Here is a 23,497-nt window from a genome sequence, read left to right as displayed (position 1 = left end):
TGGGCATCTAATCTTTTGCTGTATCGTCGATATATAGATGACATTTTGGTTGTATGGCAGGGGTCTAAACATGTACTAGTATCATGCATCCATCAGTTGAATACAATTAATCCTCGTATTCAATTCACATATTCTGTTGATCCTTTAAGTATTGCATATCTTGATGTCACTCTGACAAGGACAGGAACTCACATTGAGACAGCGGTATATAAGAAACAGACTGATCGAAATAATGGTTTGCATTATCAGTGTTTTCATCCTTGGTCTCTCAAAAGACATTTGCCTTTCTCTCAACTATTAAGAATCAGACGCATCTCTTCTGACCCTGAGTCAAGCGTGCAGACCATGCATGAATTCAAGGATAAATTTCTAGCTAGAGGTTATCCTTTGAAATTGGTGAATGATGCAGAAAGTCGAGCAATGACTAAGAGTCGTGAATCACTTCTTCTTAAACAGGACAAACCGGTTTCCTCTAGCCGGGAAGTATTTGTATCCACTTTTTCTAGAAATTCCAACTACATCAAAAAAAGTATCCTACAACGTTGGGACTTACTCCAAAATGAAGCTGATTTTGGTAATCTTTTTTCAGAGCAACCATTATTTGCTTATAAAAGGTCCAACAACTTAAAGGAAATGCTTAATCAGACTTCTGTCAAACCCACCATGTCATTTAGAGGTATGACTACTTGTATGAACTGCTCACATTGTAACAATGCCGTTACTGGCAAGTACATAACTCATCCCTGGACAGGGACAAAGATCACCCTTAATTTTGATGCGAATTGTAACAGCCACCATGTTATATATTTCATCAAGTGCCCATGCGAGATGTTCTATGTTGGCAAAACGGAAAGGTCAATTCGGGTCCGAATGACTGAACACAAGAGTAGAATTCGTACTAAAACCACCAGCTCACCTCTTGCAGCACACTGGCTTGAGAAAAAGCATTCTATTGCACAATTGCGATTTGGTATTTTAGAGAAAGTGACACTACGTCCTGATAGAGATATGACTAAGTTCCTGCTGCAGCGCGAAGCATATTGGATTTGGTTCATGCAAAGTCTCTTGCCAAAGGGGCTTAATGATAAGTTCGAATTGTCCTGTTTTTTATAAAAGTTCATCATCAAGGCTCATGCAATTCATTGATGTATTATTCATGTATAATGCCTATAGTTTGTTGCATTTGTACCCCCATTTGATGTAAAGCATTATTGGTCGTGCACCAGTTGTTTCTCTTCTCTCCTTTCTCTTTTATTTGTTGCATTTCTGTTGTGTATTTCTTACTCGTATCACCATTGTTAATTTTATTTATTTTATTTTATTTAGTTATTTTCTATTGAGCTATTCTTTCACCTATATTTTGGTTTTGTTTATATGGTGTAACTCTTTAAATATGGCGGCCGTGTGATACGGCATAGACATAGTGGAAAAGCTAGTCCTGTTTCCATTACCATACTCACATGAAAACACGCCGACGCGGGCGGCTTTTTCGAAGAGCCAGCGTTGTTTGGTGATTTGGGGTGTAACACAGTTCGATTGGGTAAGTGTTAACGTCGTCTTCGTATTAGACTCGAAGAAGATATGGATTCTTACTAGTATGCTGAAAATCGCGTTTTGTTATTTTTCAGAGCTCACACGTTGGCTGCACTAGAATACTTCCTGTTGGTTGACTATTTGGATTAATCTCACTTTTGTGAGAATTAGTGGTAAGCTTTGCTTCTGGGTTAACCATACATTTATGTGAACGAGATGTTACGATGAGGTTTTTGGTGTAATTCACGCATCTTTTACAGTGGGACTCCAGGATTGCTATATAAATACGTAGCGTTGTGCTTCTAACACGCCATTTGTGGTTCACCCATCGTAGTTTTTCAGGTATGCATTATTTTTGCGAAAAGAGGACAATTTTAATACAACGAATTGGTTTCTTGAGGTGTTGGTGTTGTATGTTGCTACACGGGTAATGGTTTGCGTAGTTATCAACAAGGCACTGTTTTGAGCACTAATTTTTTCTTTAATACACACATACTTTTTAGGCATTTAACACCATGTTGTTTCGGTTTCTTTGGTGGTGGTACTTTACTTCTGTTGTTATGACCATAATGCTATCCCCTTGCGCTTTCCTTGTACAGCATAACTTTATTTAGTGTGATTATTTGTGATATCTTTAATTGACATATATATGGTTTGTTTCTAGAGATTCCCCTGATGAAGGGCTATGTTTTAAGCCCGAAATGCATTGGGATTTGCCTTCTGAAATTGTGAATTCTTGCTGAGAAGAAGCATTTTTCTGTTAATCTTTTCTCGCTATCGAGTAAAAACCATATGGACACATGGATTCAGCTTTGACATTTATTTGTGCTTTAAGTGTGGAGAATCAATCATGATGATGATATTAATGTAATATAATGGTGTCACTCTTGAATAATTGTTTCACTTGCCTAGATAAGATTCGTCATAGTTACGTCATTTATTTATGTCTAAATATGAATATGCCCCACCTGGGCACTGAGTAGTGCACTTGTTTTTCTAAACATTTGTTTAGATTTTCTCTTGACATTGTTGTATACAGGTGGCTGGCAGTGCCATCTTTCAGTTGCACACTAATTTTGTTTGAAATCTGATTACTTTTGAGTACACAGTAACATTACAGCTTTAGTTTGAGAATATTGAGTGCATACTTAGCTGCTTTTGTCTCTAGTAGTAACACAAGTACAGCATGAGACCTGCCAGTAACACAAGTACAGCTTAAGCCCTGACAGTAACACAAGTACAGTGTGAGCCCTGCCAGTAACACAATGCGGTGTGAGCCCTGCCAGTAACACAAGTACAGTGTGAGCCTTGCCAGTAATAAAAGTACACCGTGAGCCCTGCCAATAACACAAGTACAGTGTCAGTCCTGCCATTAACACAAGTCCAGGTGAGCCCTGCTAGTAACACGAGTACAGCGTGAGCCCTGCCAGTTACACAAGAACGGTGAAAGCCCTGCCGGTTACCCAATTAGAAATCTTGTCTGTATCCCTCCGCCTTGTGTTTTTTTCCTGATCAATGTCACGGTTTTTAGGGAGTTTATTCTTCTTTTTTAAGCTTGCGTAATGATACATAGACATTGGCAAAAAAGCCACCAACCTTTTATTCACAGTCATTCGCAGGCGAAGGCGTCTTGGAGATAAACAAAATTCCTTCATTTGGCAAACATCCTTTTACGTTTGGAAGAGCATTGTTAGTTCTACAGTTCAAGGCTGCGAGGTGGTCCCAACCTAGTGGACCCAGGCTTTCAGTCGTCCAGGCTCAGGGGTTGATGGGTGAGTCTGGTGTCAGGGTCGGCCCTATAGAATGTCTCCTCATATGGATGGCTTTGATGTGCTTGTTTTTACCCGGCTGGTTTTGACCCATGACTTTGAGGCTCCTCAGACAATAGTAATAACGTCTTTGAAATTTGGGAAATCAAAATCACTGATTTTGCCATAACCAACTGCTGCGCAAAGGGGACAGAGGGCCATATTTACCAACATTTTGCATCGTGGTCGCACCACATTTGGGGCACAGCCACGACACAAAATGGTAATAGATGTTTACAAATCCTTTCTGCAGCACACATAGAAAGTGAACAACGCATCAATGGATTGTTTTTGTTCAGGAAGGTATCCCCTCCTGCACAAACAAATTCTCCTTGTAAAGCAGGAACCCTTGAACCAGGATGCAAAGACGCCTGTATTGGCGCTGAGCTGTCTTAGTTGTATGAGGTCTATAAGAGAGCAGAAGTGCACCATACCTTAGTAGATATGGAACAGCAAGTTGCGTTGCTTGACTGCATTGTGTGAAAGGTTACAACATCTGGCCCCAGGTGTTTAAACAGGATAGTCATAGTTTCCCCTGGTTTGTCCTTCACTTTGTTCACATCAAGGCAGGGGTCCTGGAACAATTTTCAGAGTGGGATGCTTGCCATCAAGATCAGCTGCCTTAAGTTCCTATTGCAGTACTGGTACTGCAATAGTAACACATCTATATTTGCTGGTTAATAAAAAATATTTTCAGATTTTTTAACATGTACATCTTATGATTAAAATTAGGGGTGGGCGGAATTTGCGAAATTAACTTTCGCAAATTATCGCGAAAATGCAGAAAATCTCCGCAAACACGCCGGAAATATCGCGAAGACGCGGAAGTTTTTTTGCCGCCTGTTCGCGGTATTTTTTGCGTGATCGCGGGTCGCCAACTTACCCATGCGGTTGCTCACGGGCACGGCCATCTTGTTTTCACTGGTCCCGCCCTCTCGCGATGCTTACTTCCTGTTCCGGGTCGCGCAATGCATGTTTGCGCCTGTTCGCGGTCGATATTTCCTGTTCGCGACCGCTTTTACTTGATCGCGTTGCTTTTTGCTTGCTCGGGGAGAAAATATCGCGCGAACTTGCGCACGTGGTCGCAATGGGCGCAGCCATCCTGTTTTTCACTCTATTGCATGGTTCTGGGGCCTGATTTTCAATCCTCCCTAAATCTTTTCAATCCTTTGTTTATAGCCACTTTTTTTGGATCTTTATTACTTATTATTTCTCTAACTATTTTCCTGCTTCTATATTTTTGGTTTTTGTCTACTTTTTTTTTGTTTTTTAGCTACTTTTTCTCTTTCTATTGCCTGCTATTTATTTCCTTTACTCCTTTATTTATTTTAGCTTTTCTTTCCCGCCCCGTCCCCAGAACCATGTCCAAGGGTAGGGCTGTTCGCCGGCGCAGCCAGAGCCGCGACCGCCTTCCTTGCGGAAGGGGCGCCCACAAGGGGTGCAGGCACGGGCCTTATTTGGGGAGGTGGAGTTGGCTGCACTAATTTTCTTTGTGCAGCGCCACCTCCCCTCTACCCTGGCAGCAGGTGGCAGGCCTGGGTCCGGGTACGGCCTCCGGGAGCGTCGGCAGCGGTGGGGGAAGGTGCGCCGGGCAGTGTCGCGCATCTCTGGGGTCCGGCGCACCCAGGCACAGCTGACGCACCGGTGGTCCGACATCCTGGACCGTGAGCAGGACCTGCTGGACCTGCTAGGAGTGGAGGTCCCGGGGCTTGGTGAGTACCTATTTAATTATTACAACTTTGTGTCTGTTCTTCTGCTCTATGTTATTTATTGCGAATATCTTTTTTTCCTTCCAACCAGCTAGAATGTTGCTGCTTACAATACATTCCAGGTTAATAACGTTTAAAAGTCTTCTGTGATTATGACACAGTTGCTCTTCTGCGCTACTACTAATCTTACTTGTTTGCAGCTTTGCGTTTGCGCTTGCTTAGCGTGATTCTTTACGAGTTTATTTTAGAGAAATTAAGTTACGTAATGCTACAGTGACTCACGTCCACTCCTTACTTTGTCCTGTCACTAATAGATAGGGGCGGATTGATACTTAGGTTTAGGTACTTTGTATGAGCTTTTAATTGGTTAGTGGTATGCGTGATGCCCCCCCTCACTCAGTTACGTGACGTGCTGCTAGTACGGCAGTCTTTAGAACCTTTTCTAGTTTGTTCAATGAGTGGAGGTAGGTTTAGCAGTTACTTAGCAGTAGCAGATCAGCATCAATCAAACCAAAATTTGGTGTATACAAAAAATGTAGTCATGTTCATGTGTCCTCCATGATTGGACCATACGCATTGTTGAGGAATACAGTGGAAATGCATACTTAATGTACAATTGGCATGCCTGGAATAGGTGGGCTAGGTTGGGTGGTACGTTGTACTACTACTTAGGCTTAGTTGTAACTTAGTTTTCTGGAATCAGAATGGAAGACTGGATTACTGTTGATAAATAGTAACTTAAGTAGTCGAACTGCGAATCCCTCGATATTACATGTTGACCAGATGAGATCGGTCAATGTAGTTATTGCAATTGTTGTTTACATAAGTGTTTTTTGACCGTTGTTGAAAAATATTGTATTTGTTTGACACCATCCATCAATGTTTGTCTCTTTCTGATATCTTTCCTGTTCATCAGCACCCAGGGGCAGACCGACAGGGACTGGGCAGTCGGCGGGACAGGAACACCACCAGGAGGACACCGCTGAGGGCTCCTCTGCTGGCCCCAGTAAGTCTTCTTGTTTTTAATAATATTTCTTATTCCATAACTTTTACTGCCCCATTTTTCCCGAACTATAGTGTGTTTCCAAATGCTATTTTTTTACCACCAATTATCCTTCGATCTGTACGGTTTCAAAAATCTTATCCCTGCCTCCGCTATGATGACTCTGAGTACTACTACTACTACTACATACTATCAGTCTGTCTGTACTGTAGTAGCTAGTCTTGCCCAGTTAGCCAGTGCCACTCTTTGTGAAAGGTTGTAATATAAAACTCATATTCACCAGTAGCTCGTACAATCCGTTGGGTCGTTGTCTTGTACTACTTTTACTCTTATTGATGTTGAGGCTTTGAAAATTCACAGCAACAACAGCCCTACCAGATTTCTTAATATTTTTATATGATACCCTATAGGACATACCACTGTTGTAGGGATCTTGCACATACATTTGCACCAGAAAATAGCATGTTGGTGATGGTAGGTTGGACTAGGGGTGGGCGGAATTTGCATGATCGCGTTACGCAAATCTCCGCGAAACGGTAAAAATCTCCGCGAACATGCAGAAATTCCGCGAACACGCGGATTTGCTTGTTCGCGATGCTTTTTTCCTGTTCACAGTTGCTGTTTGCGTGCTCGGGGAGAAATATCTCGTGAACACGCATTTTGAGAACGCGAACAAGAAAAAATTTCGCGAAGTCGCGGAAAGCAGAATTTTGGGCAATTTCGCGTTCTCCGCGGAACGCGAAATTACCGAAATTCCGCAAATTCCGCGAGCGGAACGGAATTTACCGCCCAGGCCTAGGTTGGACCTTCCTTGCACACCTCAATCAGAAATTCCGCACCCACCACAATTCCACTGCTTGACTATAGTACTGTCTTGTCATACCTATTAGGTCTCGGAACCCTCCCCCCAAGATACCCAACAAGTAGACAACCCAGAACATAACACATCCAACCTCTGTCGTGGAAGCAATTCACATGCACACCCTTACTTTAATTTGCTCACTCGTGTAAGTTAGTCCACACCAAACACCACCAAGTCTATTTAAGTTTAAAATGTTTATTTCAATTTGAGAAGGTCTGTACACTGTTTTCTTAGCTGCACCAACCGGCAAATCAATAACATTAAAACAATATACATTGTTACACTTATACAGTTGGGAATTAAATCATGATAACTGAACAGTGGTGGAAGGCACCACCACCATCCCATAGCAATTTAGTTTATATAAATTTATAAATGAAGATGTGAGTGAAGGGACCCCTCACCTCAGAAGAACCTAGTACTGGTAGTTGGTGCATCGTTCAGAAGCTCTTGTTCGTAGAAGGGAATCTTGCGTCTGTAATGCGAAAAAAGAAATGGTGTGCGTTAGTATATTGCAACTTGCAAGCATTTCTCAGCCGTGCCAAAAAGTGTAGCATCTATGGATAAGCAATATGGACTAACAGTAACAGTAGTACACAAGTTCTTCCTAAAAAAGTGGCTTGTTAATGTTTGTTGACCGCTTGTACGCAGCGCGTAGACTAGACAGTAGCAGTGTGAGGCAGGTCATGTGGGCTCACAGGTGTCTTAAGAAGCTGCAAGGTAAAGGTAACGTCACATGTGCATGGCTAGGGCTAATCAAGCAAAGGCTACAATGATCATATAACTATTAGTGTCTACTCTACTACTACCTGATTTGTACTAGTGATGTATGTTAGTATTAACTCATTTTTCAACCTTGCTACTGATCAATAGGGGGGAGGTGTATATGACGCCTAATAAATGTGTAATGTTTTCTAGGCGCACTACTGATCACCATTGCCGGGGCCAGCGAAGGCGACGCGGAGGGCGAGGATGCGGCAGTTGCAGATAGCAACGGAGCGGTAGGGGGAGTGGCAGCACCAGTGGCAGGCGGTGGTAAGTTAGATTCATAATCCTTAACTATTGTTGAACTTGACAGCACACTCACTGCAAAGGTGTACTGTATGTACTGTATGTATATGTATACTGTACAGTTGTGACTTAGGGCCCCATTAGGATGGTGGGCGTATTGCCCCCGCCGGGCCGGCTGGAATTCACTGCCGTCACCGCAGGGGCAAACCTCCCGCCATCCCTGTAGAAAATATTCAGACATGTCGACCAGGCGGAAAAGGGTTCAATATGGCGGTGGTGTCTCTCTCACCACACCGCCAGCCATATAATCTGCATTTTGGAATGCCTTTGCGTGGCGGCATTGCCGTCCGCCACGGAAAGGCATGCACACATTGCAGAGTATGCTTGGGGGCCCCCAGGGAGGGTACCTACCTATGCTATGGTATCCCCCGCCTTTCAAAGCAAAACGTGACAGGCTCCGTGCGGGGCCCGTCATGTTGTGCTTGGAAAAGCAGCACAACATTTTAGCATTGCTTTCAGCAAAGCCAACCAGAAATTAAATTTTAAAAAACAGGGTGCGCCCGCCACTGTGCCGGGCGCATCATCCTAATTAATTGTCCCCACGGGACCCCCACGCTTTTTAGCAGTCGGATGGCGGGCGGACAAAGTCCGCCCGCTATCCGATGTCGTAAGTAAGTATGAGTTGTTGGGGACGTTTGAAGAGTGAACTAGAAGACTAGTATTCCCTTTAATTGGTATAGGACTAGGAGCCGGAGTATTGAGTAACCAATGGCCTCATCTATCTGATTTCAACTCCGCTTTGAAAGTTTTATGGAGAAGAGCACCTGGTGCACTGTTCAACTAAAAAGTGTAAGACAGGTGGAAGGAAGAAGGACGGGCGACATTTAAAATGTTATGTACTACTGTGCTTTATTTTATAGTGCTACTCTACCATGCCACTATGTGTATAAATAATTACCTTGTCCTACTGTTTTATTAAGACTATATTTTACAATTGTCTTGTTTTTTTCTTTTTGATACACAGCTACTCCGAAACTCAACCGGAAGGAGTTGGCCTCCAAGGCATGGCGCCGGAAGCTGGAGGCAATCCAGCAGGAATACCAGCGGCTGGTGGTCCTAGCCGAGGAGGAGGAGGAGACTGCAGCAGCAATTCAAGCCTCCTCCAGTGCCCCGGGCCCCAGCCACCGCCCTCCAGCGGTACAGCGCTACCGTCTGGCGGCTGCCCGCCGCCACCGTGCCATCTCCGGTGCCCCCCCCCACTGTGGCTGCAACTGCCGCGGCCTTAGACGCCGCGTCGCCCATTTAGAGGACGAGATGCACCAGATGCGTGTCCTCTTCCAGTCCCGCCGCACCAGTTAGTCCCTGTCACTGCCCCTTTTTTAATTCCTGTTCTTGTTCTTTACTCGTTTGGCCATTAGACTTTTTTCTACTGTGGACAGTGGTTGGGGTTAGGGAGGGGGGTGGGTCAGCTTTTGTGGGTTTAGTTTATTTTTGTTAGGGTAAATTAAATATATTTTTCTATGTTACATGCAATGTTGTTAATGTTTTGTAGGTGGGGTAACTGTTTTACATCACACTGTTTCCTTGCTGGTGCATGGCCGCCCATAGCCTGTGTTTGATTTCAATAATTTGCTGACTGTATAAGACACAAACAGATAGATGCGACACACCTCACTCATTGACTGGTCCTTCCAGTACTTTCAGTCTGTCCTCTAGTCTATGCATTCTTTGGAGTGGTGTGTGAAAATGAAATCATTGACAACATGTCCATTATTAATTCTGCCTCCCCCAAACTTCTCTCTTACCGGTGCTTGATGTTTATGTCCAACTGTGGGACAGCACTGGCTGCATGGTGAAGATGGTTTCCTTTTTCATACATGCCATGATTGGGGTGGTGGTGGTGGTAGTATAGTAGTAGTAGTAGACACTGGCAGGGTGGCAGCATTTCCAAAAAAAGAAAAGGAGAAAGTCAATCGCCTTTGAGAGACTGTTAGAGGAGTAGTTGAATGAAGTACATTACAGAACATACCGAGCAACAATTATATGCTCAAATATTTGACAAAAAAACTGAATGGTGGTTAGGAGGATAGCCTACTAGACAGAGTTACAAACTATAGTTGTGTCGACTCGAGTCACTTGACTATGCCTACAGTCTAACAGTTAGTGCTGTATATGAGGAATGACAACAAACAAATCCAATCAATGCCGGCAATTCATGCTGAGGTATATGTTCCTTTGTTAAATAAAATAACCTCGGAAATATCCTACTCATGGGTGGGCAAGCAGAAGAAGATCATTGCTCTGCATTGAAATTGAAGTAGTGTTGCTTTCACCACATCCGCCCCAGCAAGTGTGTGATTAAGTATTGGTGTACATTTAATTTAGTTACACCTCGACAATAAGTCACACAGCCCGGGGGAAGAGGGTTAGGGTTTGTTGAATGGATGGGAAGGGGGATTTTGGGAAAGATTTGACATAGAAAAACAGTATGCATACATAGACAAACAAACGGCAATCATTGAAGACTACCATATCCATATGTTAAGGGAGAAAAAGGCAATGCATGCATGATGATGAGAGACCCGGATTATATACACTTCTATTTCTTGTTCTGTTCCGGCCTTAATACTTTAACAGATAGCAAATAGAAATTTTAAATATTGGTAGTGAAGAATCGTAAACACAGAGCAAACCTAATGATGATTGATAATAACAACTCCAAGAACACACTGTTGTAAAGATTGTATACAAGATATTAATCAAATTATTTAAAAGAAGTTAAAAGTAGATACTGTTACTGTCTTATCCTGGTCAAAAATGTGGACTGGATTTTTGCATCTCGGCATTCCTCTTGCTCCTCTCGTCCATCAATCTTGGGTGTGTCGCCTCGCCACTCGCCACTGCCCGGCTGGAAAAAAAAGGTGATTGATTGGTAAGGTAATTAATATGCATTGTAATGTTTTACAAAGTTTTGGCCAAGGCCCGGGCTGTAATTTTAGATTGAAAACCAAAGGGGATATTGAGAAAGAAAGTGAAAACAAATGCACAAGTGATGGTGTAGTGCAACAAGAACACTTTCCGAGGTGGCATGTATGCATATGCATCATCTCTACTCTAGTCTGTTTCCAGCATTGACTTTCAACAGTAACAGGAGAGATCAGGCCCACAGTGCTTAGCATTAGCACATCCTACGTTAACACTTTAGAGTCCTTTTTTTTTCTCTCAAAGAGTTGGACAAACGCAAAGCACATTATCCATTCCAAACATAGCATTTTACAGTTTAAGTTAGTAAAATCAATGCACTGCAGTCATCCCACCGCTACACTCTATTCAACTTCTACACAGACATTTGGGTCTGCTGTGGTTGTTGTTGACGTGTTTACCTTTAGGCTTTTCCGTTTTATGCCACTCCTGAAACATCCTCCTCCTGACTTCATCATCATCTCTGATACTTTTACTGACTGAAGATCGGCCTGCAGTATAAGTATAATTTTTATGACACAACAAGAGTAGAAATATAAATATTACTGACTTGAGTCATTCTTTATTGTGTACAGAAAGATAGATTACTACTAGTACACATTGACATCACTTTGTGCACAACAAACAAACAACGCAAACACAAAGACCAATAGCTCAGAGTCAGGTGTCCAATGCATGCCATTAATTGTCATCATTCATTACCTGTTCCTTCTCATCTTAAGTTAACGGGCCATCTCTTTCACCATCATCATGATGGACGGTGCTGTTAAGTCACAGTCATTTGCATTGCGCAGATTGAGTGTGTCCCCTTCCTGTATTGAATTAAAAGCAATGTATCACCAAGATGCAGGAGAAGTACACATTTCTTGTTTGCAAGAAGGGGAAAATTAGTGTGTTCTGTAGAAAGTTGATTAGTGGCAGTGCACAATTACATCAATTCATGCGCAACGCACACAACAAAATCTACATCATTCAGTCTGCGATTCTGCAGCCAATGCATGGCATCAATCATTACCTGGACCATCTCATCTTGTTAACGCTGCAGGCCGTCTCTTTCGCCATCATCATGATGGAAGGTGCTGTTAAGTCACAGTCATTTGCATTGCGCAGATTGAGTGAGTCCCCTTCCTGTATTGAATTAACAGCAATGTATCACCAAGATGCAGGAGAAGTACACATTTCTTGTTTGCAAGAAGGGGAAAATTAGTGTGTTCTGTAGAAAGTTGATTAGTGGCAGTGCACAATTACATCAATTCATGCGCAACACACACAACAAAATCTACATCATTCAGTCTGCGATTCTGCGGCCAATGCATGGCATCAATCATTACCTGTTCCATCTCATCTTGTTAACGCTGCAGGCCGTCTCTTTCGCCATCATCATGATGGACGGTGCTGTTAAGTCACAGTCATTTGCATTGCGCAGATTGAGTGAGTCCCCTTCCTGTATTGAATTAAAAGCAATGTATCACCAAGATGCAGGAGAAGTACACATTTCTTGTTTGCAAGAAGGGGAAAATTAGTGTGTTCTGTAGAAAGTTGATTAGTGGCAGTGCACAATTACATCAATTCATGCGCAACACACACAACAAAATCTACATCATTCAGTCTGCGATTCTGCGGCCAATGCATGGCATCAATCATTACCTGTTCCATCTCATCTTGTTAACGCTGCAGGCCGTCTCTTTCGCCATCATCATGATGGACGGTGCTGTTAAGTCACAGTCATTTGCATTGCGCAGATTGAGTGAGTCCCCTTCCTGTATTGAATTAAAAGCAATGTATCACCAAGATGCAGGAGAAGTACACATTTCTTGTTTGCAAGAAGGGGAAAATTAGTGTGTTCTGTAGAAAGTTGATTAGTGGCAGTGCACAATTACATCAATTCATGCGCAACACACACAACAAAATCTACATCATTCAGTCTGCAATTCTGCGGCCAATGCATGGCATCAATCATTACCTGTTGCATCTTATTTTCAGTTAATGGCCAGTCTCTCTCGGCTCTGAAAGGAGGATAGCTATAGTAGTCATCTGATTCATCATGGTCCACTTGTTTTGGAAGGACGAGGAAAGTTTGAATTTGTTTTTACCATCATCCAATCATCATTCATGAGGGAAATGGAATTGAGCAGGAGATTCAGTATGATCGAGCGGAGGAGCTGGATTCTGAGGACTGTAGTGTCAAATGGCAGACACCTGAAACTTGTATCTTAAATTAGAAGAGTAGAAGACGGTGATAATGGATTTGTTGCGATTCACAAGTTCATAACCGGAACGACAGACACATAAACAAAGGGGGAAAAAAGGGAGGAAGACAGTAAGTGCGAGCCTAATTGTCAGGGAAGTATAGCTCGTCCTCAAACTCTGGGGGTTCTTCCAGTAGTAGGTAATCATCTGACACAATACTTCCGTCACCTGAGCTGCTGTCCTCATCTTCCTCTGTTGATTCATGCATTGTGTAATTCGGTGGTATGAAGTGCTGATTCATTTTGATCATTGTTAACCTCTCCACGTTTTTTGGAGATAGACTGGTCCTTCTCAAGGTTACAATGGAACCAGCAGCACTGAAAACACGTTCGGAAGAGACACTTGCGACAGGGCAAGCCAGATAGCTTATCGCCAGCCTGCTGAGCTGTGGCCATTCAGACCTTTTCCTATACCAATACTGCACTGGGTTTTGATCAACGTACACCTCTGTTGGGTCATCCAGATAGGCCTGGACCATCCGCTCAATGTTCAGGATTGCTGCTGGTAAGCTTTTGTGCTGTTTTTTCTGTGCATCAGCACTGTGCTTACAATAGCCCATCTTTACATACCAATCTGATAATGATTGTACTCGACCTAATGATCCAGTTATTGTTTCTGTAGTCGATGGTGATGGTGAGTGTTGTGATTGTGAGCCAACCGCACTGCCCTCAGCCGACGAAGTTGCACTTGATTCTGCATGGCCTGCTTCAGTATCAGTACTTGTTGTGGGTTGATGTGGCGGGCTTTTAATTAGCAGCCCTTTCTTTTCAAACTTAATGGCTGCTTCAGCTATACAACTTTTGTAGCAGGCAACATCATTGTCGGAAAAAGCAAGGAATGTGTTCACTAGGCCTAATTTTGCACGTGGATCCAGAATTGTGGCACAAATGTAATGTTTTTGTGACAAAATTTTATTTTGTATCCTTACATTTTCAGTTAAGCGCCTGGATAAGCTCTCCACCAAGTTATGGGCTTGCCTTCTGTCCTCTACACCTTTGTAGGATTCAGACACATTATTCAGCTCATGCTCTAGCATTTGCAACAATGGGATAGCTTGTCCCATTGTACAGTCCTCCTTGCTGACTTCACGTGTGAAGACCTCAAAAGCAGACAGCATCTCAGTCAGGCATTTAATTAGGGTCCATTGCTCCTTCTGAAGGGTCATGCCTTTAACACTAGCATCACTGCTTCTGTGCCAGACATATTCATGGAGTGACCTGTGCTGTTCGTACAGACGATCAAGCATGTAATACGTTGAGTTCCAACGTGTTGCCACCTCCTGGATGAGTGCCTTGACTGGCATCCTAAATTCACGTTGGATGATCCTCAGCTGCTTCCGAGCTTTAAAAGAATGGCTGAAATGAGTGCATATTCTTCGGCAGATGGCCAGTAAATTGCTGACTGTGGGTTCTTTTTTCAGAAAGTCTTGAACTATAATGATTATGCAGTGCGCCAAACACGGAACCCTGAAATAGGAACCAAGTTCCATGGCCTTAAGTACATTACTGCCATTGTCTGTGGCAACAAAACCAATACGAAGCCCTCTGGGCCGCAGCCATTCCAAAACCTTGGTGCGAAACTCTTTTAAAATGTTTTCAGCCGTATGAGATTTCTCCATGGCGAACATGGCTACAGTTGCATGTTTCCGAGTACCTTCAAAAATCGCAGCTGTGTCAACAACACCTCGTGCAGATAGTTGATCTCTAACCCCCACAAAAGAGATCCAGTGTGCAGTGATGCACATGTAATCTGTGGCTTGGCAACTGCTCCACATGTCTGTTGTCAGGTGGATATTGTGCACAGCACTCTGCTGCAAACCTTGACCAACCAATTCCAGCACATCATGATGTAGTGCCGGAACAGCAATTTGTGCAAAATAGGACCAGCTGGGAACCTTCCATTTAGGGCAGATGGCAGACACAAATTCAAGGAAACCCACCCCTTCCACAAATGAAAAAGGAAGAAGGTCCAGTGCTAACATTTTAGCCAGCTTCGCATTGTACAATCGTGCCGTTGGGTGGTTGCGTTGGAAATGCCCCTCCAACCTAAACATGCTCTCAATGGTAGGCTGGCTTACTTTCCTTAGTGGTGCTGTTTTCATTAACCCTCTAAGGCTCAACGACACAGATTGTCTCATTGAGGTAGTCGCCGGTCGCCTTGGTGTCTCAGCCTGACTCTGAGTATGGCTCTTACTGCGGTGCCACTCTGATGTTACTGAGGAGGATGTGGGCATTACCACTGCAGTACTGGGGACAGGGCTAGAAATGCGTCCCTCTTCTTCACCTTCCACCACAATAATATCGCTCCCTGATTCACCTTGACCAACTTCAATGGGTTGAGTTTTTCTACTTTCTTTTAACTTAAGTAGGTGAACCTCCCACACGATATTGTGGTGTATTCTGAGATGACTTGCTTGTCCTCCGGTACCATAGTTTGTACCAAGCTTACCACGCCGAACACCTTGGCGGCAAATTGAGCCTATAGCAACGTTCTCCTCCTTGGCGCTAACAGAAAAGAAGTCCCAAACTGGGGAGGAGAACTTTCTGGCACTGCTGGATGTGCCACTTTCAACACCAGATGAACTTGAGGGGGTGCTTGAAAATATGTGACCCTGTCCACCTACACTGTGACTTTTACTACCACTACCTACTGAGATGGTTGAGCTGGATGTAGGTCCCTGCCGGGACTTGGAAAATATGGCAGCTGGAGGTAGTGGTGGTGTAACCTGTGTTGGTGAGATCCGTGCTACATCCCGCTCAGTAGCAGCCTTTCTGGATAGGGTGAGAATGTCGGTCTCCAATCCCTTTGGAGCGGGAGTAATGTGCGTGATGACTGGCTCGTCTTCATTACCATCATCACCCCCCTCTTCTACATCTACCTCCATAACTCTAAGTTTTTATGGGATCTTCCTTTTCAGAAGCAATGTCTTGTGGCGTACATCACTCTCAGACCGAGCTGGTGGGACCCAAGTGTCATCACGATCATCAGAAGCGGGGCTTGAAGAAGAAGATGATGGACTAAGCCTCCTTTTCCTTGCTGGTGGTCTGGAAGACAATTGATCTTCTGAAACAGTGGTTTGACTTCGCTCCACTTTGTCTGCAGGAAGCTCGATTTCCTGAAATGCCCCTACGTCAGGAGCAACAACTACTATGGTGAGCTGTTGCGGCGGCTGCTGCTGTTCTGGTTGCGGCGGCTGCTGCTGTTCTGGTTGCGGCGGCTGCTGCTGTTCTGGTTGCGGCGGCTTGACACTGATCTGCTGAGTTTGCGCCTGCGTTGAACTTGATTGTGTACTACTTTGCGGTAATGACATTTCTTGAACATCGCTGCTCGTTAGTAGACTGGCTACCTCTGCGACACTAAAGCCCTTGGGCCTAGGTTGGTGGGTTTGGACCGCTCTGCTGCTCCCAGCTTGGTTCCCGGACAATGCTTTGGTGCCAAAAAAAACATTGGCCGGCACATCACCAGTCGTGGTTAATGGCACTTCCTTTTACTGTTCCTTCTTCTCACCGGCAACTTTCTTGGTACTGGACCTGGTACCATTCTTTGGGGCCATCTTCTTCAGATGTCAGGCAGGAGGCAGATGCACAACAAGTTCTGGTCACACGTGGGCATGATGCGCAGCAGGACTTCTGTCTGGCTGGCAGTACAACGGGTAGCTAGGTGATGCCGATGACACCTCCTACTCTGTCTTTTGTGCACCTAAAAGCAAAGAAGACAGGAGAAGAACATCAGTGAAATGTTGCATTTGTTGTTGTGGTTCAGCTACTTAGTACTGTACTAGTGCAAACAAAAGATAGTCTAGCCATTTATGACTATTTTTTTAAACTAGAGCTATGTTATACTACTGTGTACAGCCACACACTACACTCTCAGGAAGGATAGGAAAGTTAATAATAAACAACAAAATAAAAATCTAATGGAAGTGGGGTGGACCATTGCATTATTTGAGCATCTCAGCATCCATGGAGCTGCTGCTGGCAAAGGGGGTGGATGGATGGAAGCAGTAAGCCAAAGAGCCAATAGGAAAACCATGCAGGCCTTTGGCAAACGCAGGACACTAATACTCTCAGTCCAAACACCCAAAAAGGCCACCACCCACATGGACACACACAAATCACAAAGAAGCCGGGGGCCTGGGAAACACCAGGAGCTGACAAAAGGCCTATAAAAGCCAGGTAAAGGATGCCTGCTAAAGCACACTGCTCTGACTTTTTAATGCAACAAAATGTAGGAACATTCACAGGCCCCAAAAAGCTCTGCAGGGTGCATGCATTGCACACCAACACACCAGTGACCAGACACATAAAAAAAGCATGGATTGTCTTTAAGAAAACCAACATCAGCAAGGCCACCCCCCAAAAAGCACACTTCCCCAACTCAATCCAATGCCATCCATGCCCTAAATGAAGTCTAAATTCAACAGATCGCATAGAAAACACTTGATCAATAAAGCTGTGGCTACCTGCTCTGATCCTAGTGGATGAAAAAGCAGGCCTGTTGGCAGACAAGGCCAGGCAAGCTTGCAGGCCTAGGCCTCAAAATGGCCACCAGCCACATGGCCAGGCCCAACAACATCAGCAAGGCCACCCCCAAAAAGCACACTTCCCCAACTCAATCCAATGCCATCCAAGCCCTAAATGAAGTCGAAATTCAACAGAGCACACAGAAAAAAGTAGATTAATAAAGCTGTGGCTACCTGCTCTGGTCCTAGTGGATGAAATCAGGCCTGTTGGCAGACAAGGCCAGGCAAGCTTGCAGGCCTAGGCCTCAAAATGGCCACCAGCCACATGGCCAGGCCCAACATCACAAAGGCCACCCCAAAAAACACACTTCCCCAACTCAATCCAATGCCATCCATGCCCTAAATGATGTCTAAATTCAACAGATCACATAGAAAACACTTGATCAATAAAGCTGTGGCTACCTGCTCTGATCCTAGTGGATGAAAAAGCAGGCCTGTTGGCAGACAAGGCCAGGCAAGCTTGCAGGCCTAGGCCTCAAAATGGCCACCAGCCACATGGACAGGCCCAACAACATCAGCAAGGCCACCCCCAAAAAGCACACTTCCCCAACTCAATCCAATGCCATCCAAGCCCTAAATGAAGTCGAAATTCAACAGAGCACACAGAAAACAGTAGATTAATAAAGCTGTGGCTACCTGCTCTGGTCCTAGTGGATGAAAAAGCAGGCCTGTTGGCAGACAAGGCCAGGCAAGCTTGCAGGCCTAGGCCTCAAAATGGCCACCAGCCACATGGCCAGGCCCAACAACATCACAAAGGCCACCCCAAAAAACACACTTCCCCAACTCAATCCAATGCCATCCATGCCCTAAATGATGTCTAAATTCAACAGATCACATAGAAAACACTTGATCAATAAAGCTGTGGCTACCTGCTCTGATCCTAGTGGATGAAAAAGCAGGCCTGTTGGCAGACAAGGCCAGGCAAGCTTGCAGGCCTAGGCCTCAAAATAGCCACCAGCCACATGGCCAGGCCCAACAACATCAGCAAGGCCACCCCCAAAAAGCACACTTCCCCAACTCAATCCAATGCCATCCAAGCCCTAAATGAAGTCGAAATTCAACAGAGCACACAGAAAAAAGTAGATTAATAAAGCTGTGGCTACCTGCTCTGGTCCTAGTGGATGAAAGCAGGCCTGTTGGCAGACAAGGCCAGGCAAGCTTGCAGGCCTAGGCCTCAAAATGGCCACCAGCCACATGGCCAGGCCCAACATCACAAAGGCCACCCCAAAAAACACACTTCCCCAACTCAATCCAATGCCATCCATGCCCTAAATGATGTCTAAATTCAACAGATCACATAGAAAACACTTGATCAATAAAGCTGTGGCTACCTGCTCTGATCCTAGTGGATGAAAAAGCAGGCCTGTTGGCAGACAAGGCCAGGCAAGCTTGCAGGCCTAGGCCTCAAAATGGCCACCAGCCACATGGACAGGCCCAACAACATCAGCAAGGCCACCCCCAAAAAGCACACTTCCCCAACTCAATCCAATGCCATCCAAGCCCTAAATGAAGTCGAAATTCAACAGAGCACACAGAAAACAGTAGATTAATAAAGCTGTGGCTACCTGCTCTGGTCCTAGTGGATGAAATAGCAGGCCTGTTGGCAGACAAGGCCAGGCAAGCTTGCAGGCCTAGGCCTCAAAATGGCCACCAGCCACATGGCCAGGCCCAACAACATCACAAAGGCCACCCCAAAAAACACACTTCCCCAACTCAACCCAATGCCATCCATGCCCTAAATGATGTCTAAATTCAACAGATCACATAGAAAACACTTGATCAATAAAGCTGTGGCTACCTGCTCTGATCCTAGTGGATGAAAAAGCAGGCCTGTTGGCAGACAAGGCCAGGCAAGCTTGCAGGCCTAGGCCTCAAAATGGCCACCAGCCACATGGCCAGGCCCAACAACATCAGCAAGGCCACCCCCAAAAAGCACACTTCCCCAACTCAATCCAATGCCATCCAAGCCCTAAATGAAGTCGAAATTCAACAGAGCACACAGAAACCAGTAGATTAATAAAGCTGTGGCTACCTGCTCTGGTCCTAGTGGATGAAAGCAGGCCTGTTGGCAGACAAGTCCAGGCAAGCTTGCAGGCCTAGGCCTCAAAATGGCCACCAGCCACATGGCCAGGCCCAACAACATCAGCAAGGCCACCCCCAAAAAGCACACTTCCCCAACTCAATCCAATGCCATCCAAGCCCTAAATGAAGTCGAAATTCAACAGAGCACACAGAAAACAGTAGATTAAAAAAGTTGTGGCAACCTGCTCTGGTCCTAGTGGATGAAAGCAGGCCTGTTGGCAGACAAGGCCAGGCAAGCTTGCAGGCCTAGGCCTCAAAATGGCCACCAGCCACATGGCCAGGCCCAACAACATCAGCAAGGCCACCCCCAAAAAGCACACTTCCCCAACTCAATCCAATGCCATCCAAGCCCTAAATGAAGTTGAAATTCAACAGAGCACACAGAAAACAGTAGATTAATAAAGCTGTGGCTACCCGCTCTGGTCCTAGTGGATGAAAGCAGGCCTGTTGGCAGACAAGGCCAGGCAAGCTTGCAGGCCTAGGCCTCAAAATGGCCACCAGCCACATGGCCAGGCCCAACAACATCACAAAGGCCACCCCAAAAAACACACTTCCCCAACTCAATCCAATGCCATCCATGCCCTAAATGTGCTTGGAAATGAAATACATTCAAAAAACAAAAGGAACAGTTTCTTCATCATGCACACACACACCCATGAGGCCATGCCCATGGCTAGCTCGGGCCTACTACTACAACCCACAAAATAAAAAAATAAAAAAGGAATGATGATAATTATTTAATTATCAAAAATAAATTGTAGTTACAACAACTACAATGCCCACAATCAAACACAACAACCACTTACTTGTAAAATATCCTATTCCAAAAATCCTGAAATCCAATTGCAATGATGCAGCAGACAAAAAGAGTGATCTTTCCAGCTCCAAATCCAAAGGCAGAATGAGCAGGAGATGGACAAAGCACTGGGAGGAGCCTGCTGGACAGGAACAGGAAGTTGGAGATTCTGTGTCACTTCCTCCCTCTCTCCACCTTTTAAAAAAATGACTCCTTGCACAAAAAAGGAAAGCCAAATGTCAATGTAAGGAGTTCTTTTCATCCAAAATCAGCATTTGCAGATGGTTTCATGCTGCTAGAGCCGATATTCCTCTCCAAATTGAAAATTTTACGTTGTTGAGTTCTCGAGCTTCACATTACTTCCGCCGGCGTGACGAAAACGACATTATCACGTTCTCTTCTTTGTCCGTGTCGCGTTGGTTATGACGTGTTCGCGGTCTCTTTCTCCTGTTCGCGTTCGATTACATGTGCCCGCGTCCTCATCCTCTGGCTCGTGATGTAGAATGACATGTTCGAGATCTCAATCTTCTCATACTCGTGCGGTGCATAATCGCGAGAAGAAAGACGTGATCGCGCGACAAATGACGTGATCGCGTGACAAATGACTGTCGCGAGACAGCGCAAAATGGCTACCAAAATCCAACATCTCGTGGAGAACGCGACCGGGTCAAGAAAACTTGTCGGAGAACGCAGGGATTCAGGTAAGGCGATCGCGCGCGCGCGAGAATGTATTATTTTACAGCGCGAGCAAGAAACAAATTATCGCTAAGCTGCGGAATGCGGAAATTTTGACATTTTCGCACGTTCCGCGGAACGCGAAAATGCCAAAATATCGCAATTTCCGCGAACGGAACGGAATTTTGGCCCAGGCCTAATTAAAATAATTGCCATGTATACAATCTAAAACAAACTAAAATATGTTAAGACTAGTCAACTCTGAAAAGGATATATATAGCGCAAAGGTTCCTTCACAGTGGTGCTTCAAGGAGATGACCAAATCCAGTTGTTGGGAAGGACTTCGTGCCCTGGAATTTATAATTTAAGTTCAAAAAGCCTAGTGCAATAAATGAGTGCTTGTGCTGCACAATAAAGTGCTCCCGAAGATTATCTGTTGGCCAGTTCCCATGGCATCCTCCTCCATAAACTTCACAAAACAGACAATGAGTTTACAATCCTTGCCCTGGAAGCACTAATCGAGTGTCTCCTGGCATGAACGAATATTCCGTTTTCTAAATAGAGGCTTTAACCAAAATTGTCTTTCTCACTCAAAACATTGGCAGGGACACAGTGTGTGGACCAAGAATGCCTTCATAAATGGGGCAGAAATGACAGGAGGTATCCTTGAGCGACTTCCTCTATGTCGAATGAGAGGCCCTCTACTCTCTAATTATGACAGTTTTTCATGATCAAACCATGGCAAATGGGGTCATTTTCATGACTTCCAATAGGACAATAGCACCCTTGCCAATGTCACAATAAAATTACAAAATAACCAAACTTTGCAGTCAGAGAAAGGAACTGTAGGCACAGCTCTCATGTTGAATTAATGGGCAGCCCTTTGTCTGCTGACAGCCTGTACTTGAGCTACAGCAAATGCTCCAAGGCCTCTCGACTGTTCATTCTCAGTGAGAACCCATCAGAGATATCTTGGGGTGCCGCATCAGCCCCTGCACCCCTACCCCCAGCACCACTGCAATAACCTGGACTGCTCCAGCGTGATTGTTGATCAATGTAACCTTGATGGTCCTTCCCTATTTAGGGGATACTATGAAGTTTGTGCATTTGCCATTATCGCCCTGATGCAGTCTGCTGGTGTACTTACAGCTTAGACGAAACACGTGTTGGTAAAGGAAAGACTTCTGAAATGCTATATGGAAATAAAGCCTGTTGGTTGGGTACTTACAATGGAACCTTGCTTTGAATTATTTCTGCAGTGCTTGTAATCTTGGTCTTGTTTTGGACATGGTCCTACAGAAGAAGAAGTCGTGGCTCACCTGCCTTTCGAGCACCCGTTACATTGTATTTCTAACCGATTGTGTTAGTGTGTTTGTGCTTCCTGAGAGTGTGTGCACAGTATCTCCCAGGCACATTTCTTGTCATGACACGTCTTGTGATAGACAGTGTGAAGGTCAGCACTGTAGGGGGAGCTGCAAGAGTAGGACTTGGGGCCACCTGCATAGAATGGTGTAACATTTTGTGTCGAAAGGCAGTGCTTAATTTGAGCCGGAGCTTTCCGGTGCTGAGCACCGGCACATAATTGGTTTCCGGTGCTCAGCACCGGCACCTAACTGTCAACACCACACTTAGGGCAGTCTGCCACAAGGTGGCGCTGCTCATGTAATTTAGAGATGAGCCGTATAACAGTTGTTTAGGAAAATAATATACATTAAAGAATTACAAATACCTGCCTCCTGAGCCATTCCTTTAGCTTTGGAGACCTTGAATAATCTGAACTGTCGCATTTACATGCAATAGAGAAAGGTTAGTAGTTGTTTGGCAGTGATGACAGGGGCGATGGGTGGTGCAATCTGCAGTGTCCTCCTGGTCAGAGCCCCGGCACTTAATATTTTACAAATTAAGCACTGTCCAAAGGATGTTCTTTTCCCAGTGTAAAAACGTATTTGTTCACTACCGAACTCCTACAGAGGCCCTTTTAAAATTGGCCACAGAGGAAGTCTGTTTTGTGTTGAAATGACCAACACTTTTATCATCATTGTCTGTCAGGCCCACAAAAGACTTGAGATGGTTCTTGTTTGGAGGTTTGGGCACCCCTTTTCCACCTTCCGTAGACCACATTTGGGATTCACTCCTTACCAGAGTAATGTGGTCCAAGTCTTCCACTTCATCCACATTGAAACAATACTTTCCTGAGCGTTCAACCTGCCTTGGAGAGTTTACTTAGCACATTCACTGATATCTCACTGTCGTCTTTGTTCTCC

At 44.7% G+C, this 23,497-nt stretch overlaps 1 protein-coding gene across 1 annotated transcript in view; it reads left to right on the top strand.

The window, feature by feature from the left end:
• The first annotated feature begins 345 nt into the window (after positions 1-345).
• LOC146783086 (olfactory receptor 11A1-like) overlaps positions 346-23,497 on the top strand; it is a 38,671-nt gene continuing 15,519 nt past the window's right edge. The window contains exon 1 of the mRNA XM_085637282.1: positions 346-676. Within this exon, the coding sequence (XP_085493408.1) occupies positions 346-676 (331 nt within the window). The remainder of the gene's footprint in view (positions 677-23,497) is intronic.

Source organism: Triturus cristatus, chromosome 12 (genome assembly GCF_964204655.1).
Source record: "Triturus cristatus chromosome 12, aTriCri1.1, whole genome shotgun sequence".
Classification (NCBI taxonomy): Eukaryota; Metazoa; Chordata; class Amphibia; order Caudata; family Salamandridae; genus Triturus; species Triturus cristatus.
The sequence above is the reverse complement of the archived record's forward strand: the minus strand, read 5'-3'. Positions and strand labels throughout refer to the sequence as shown.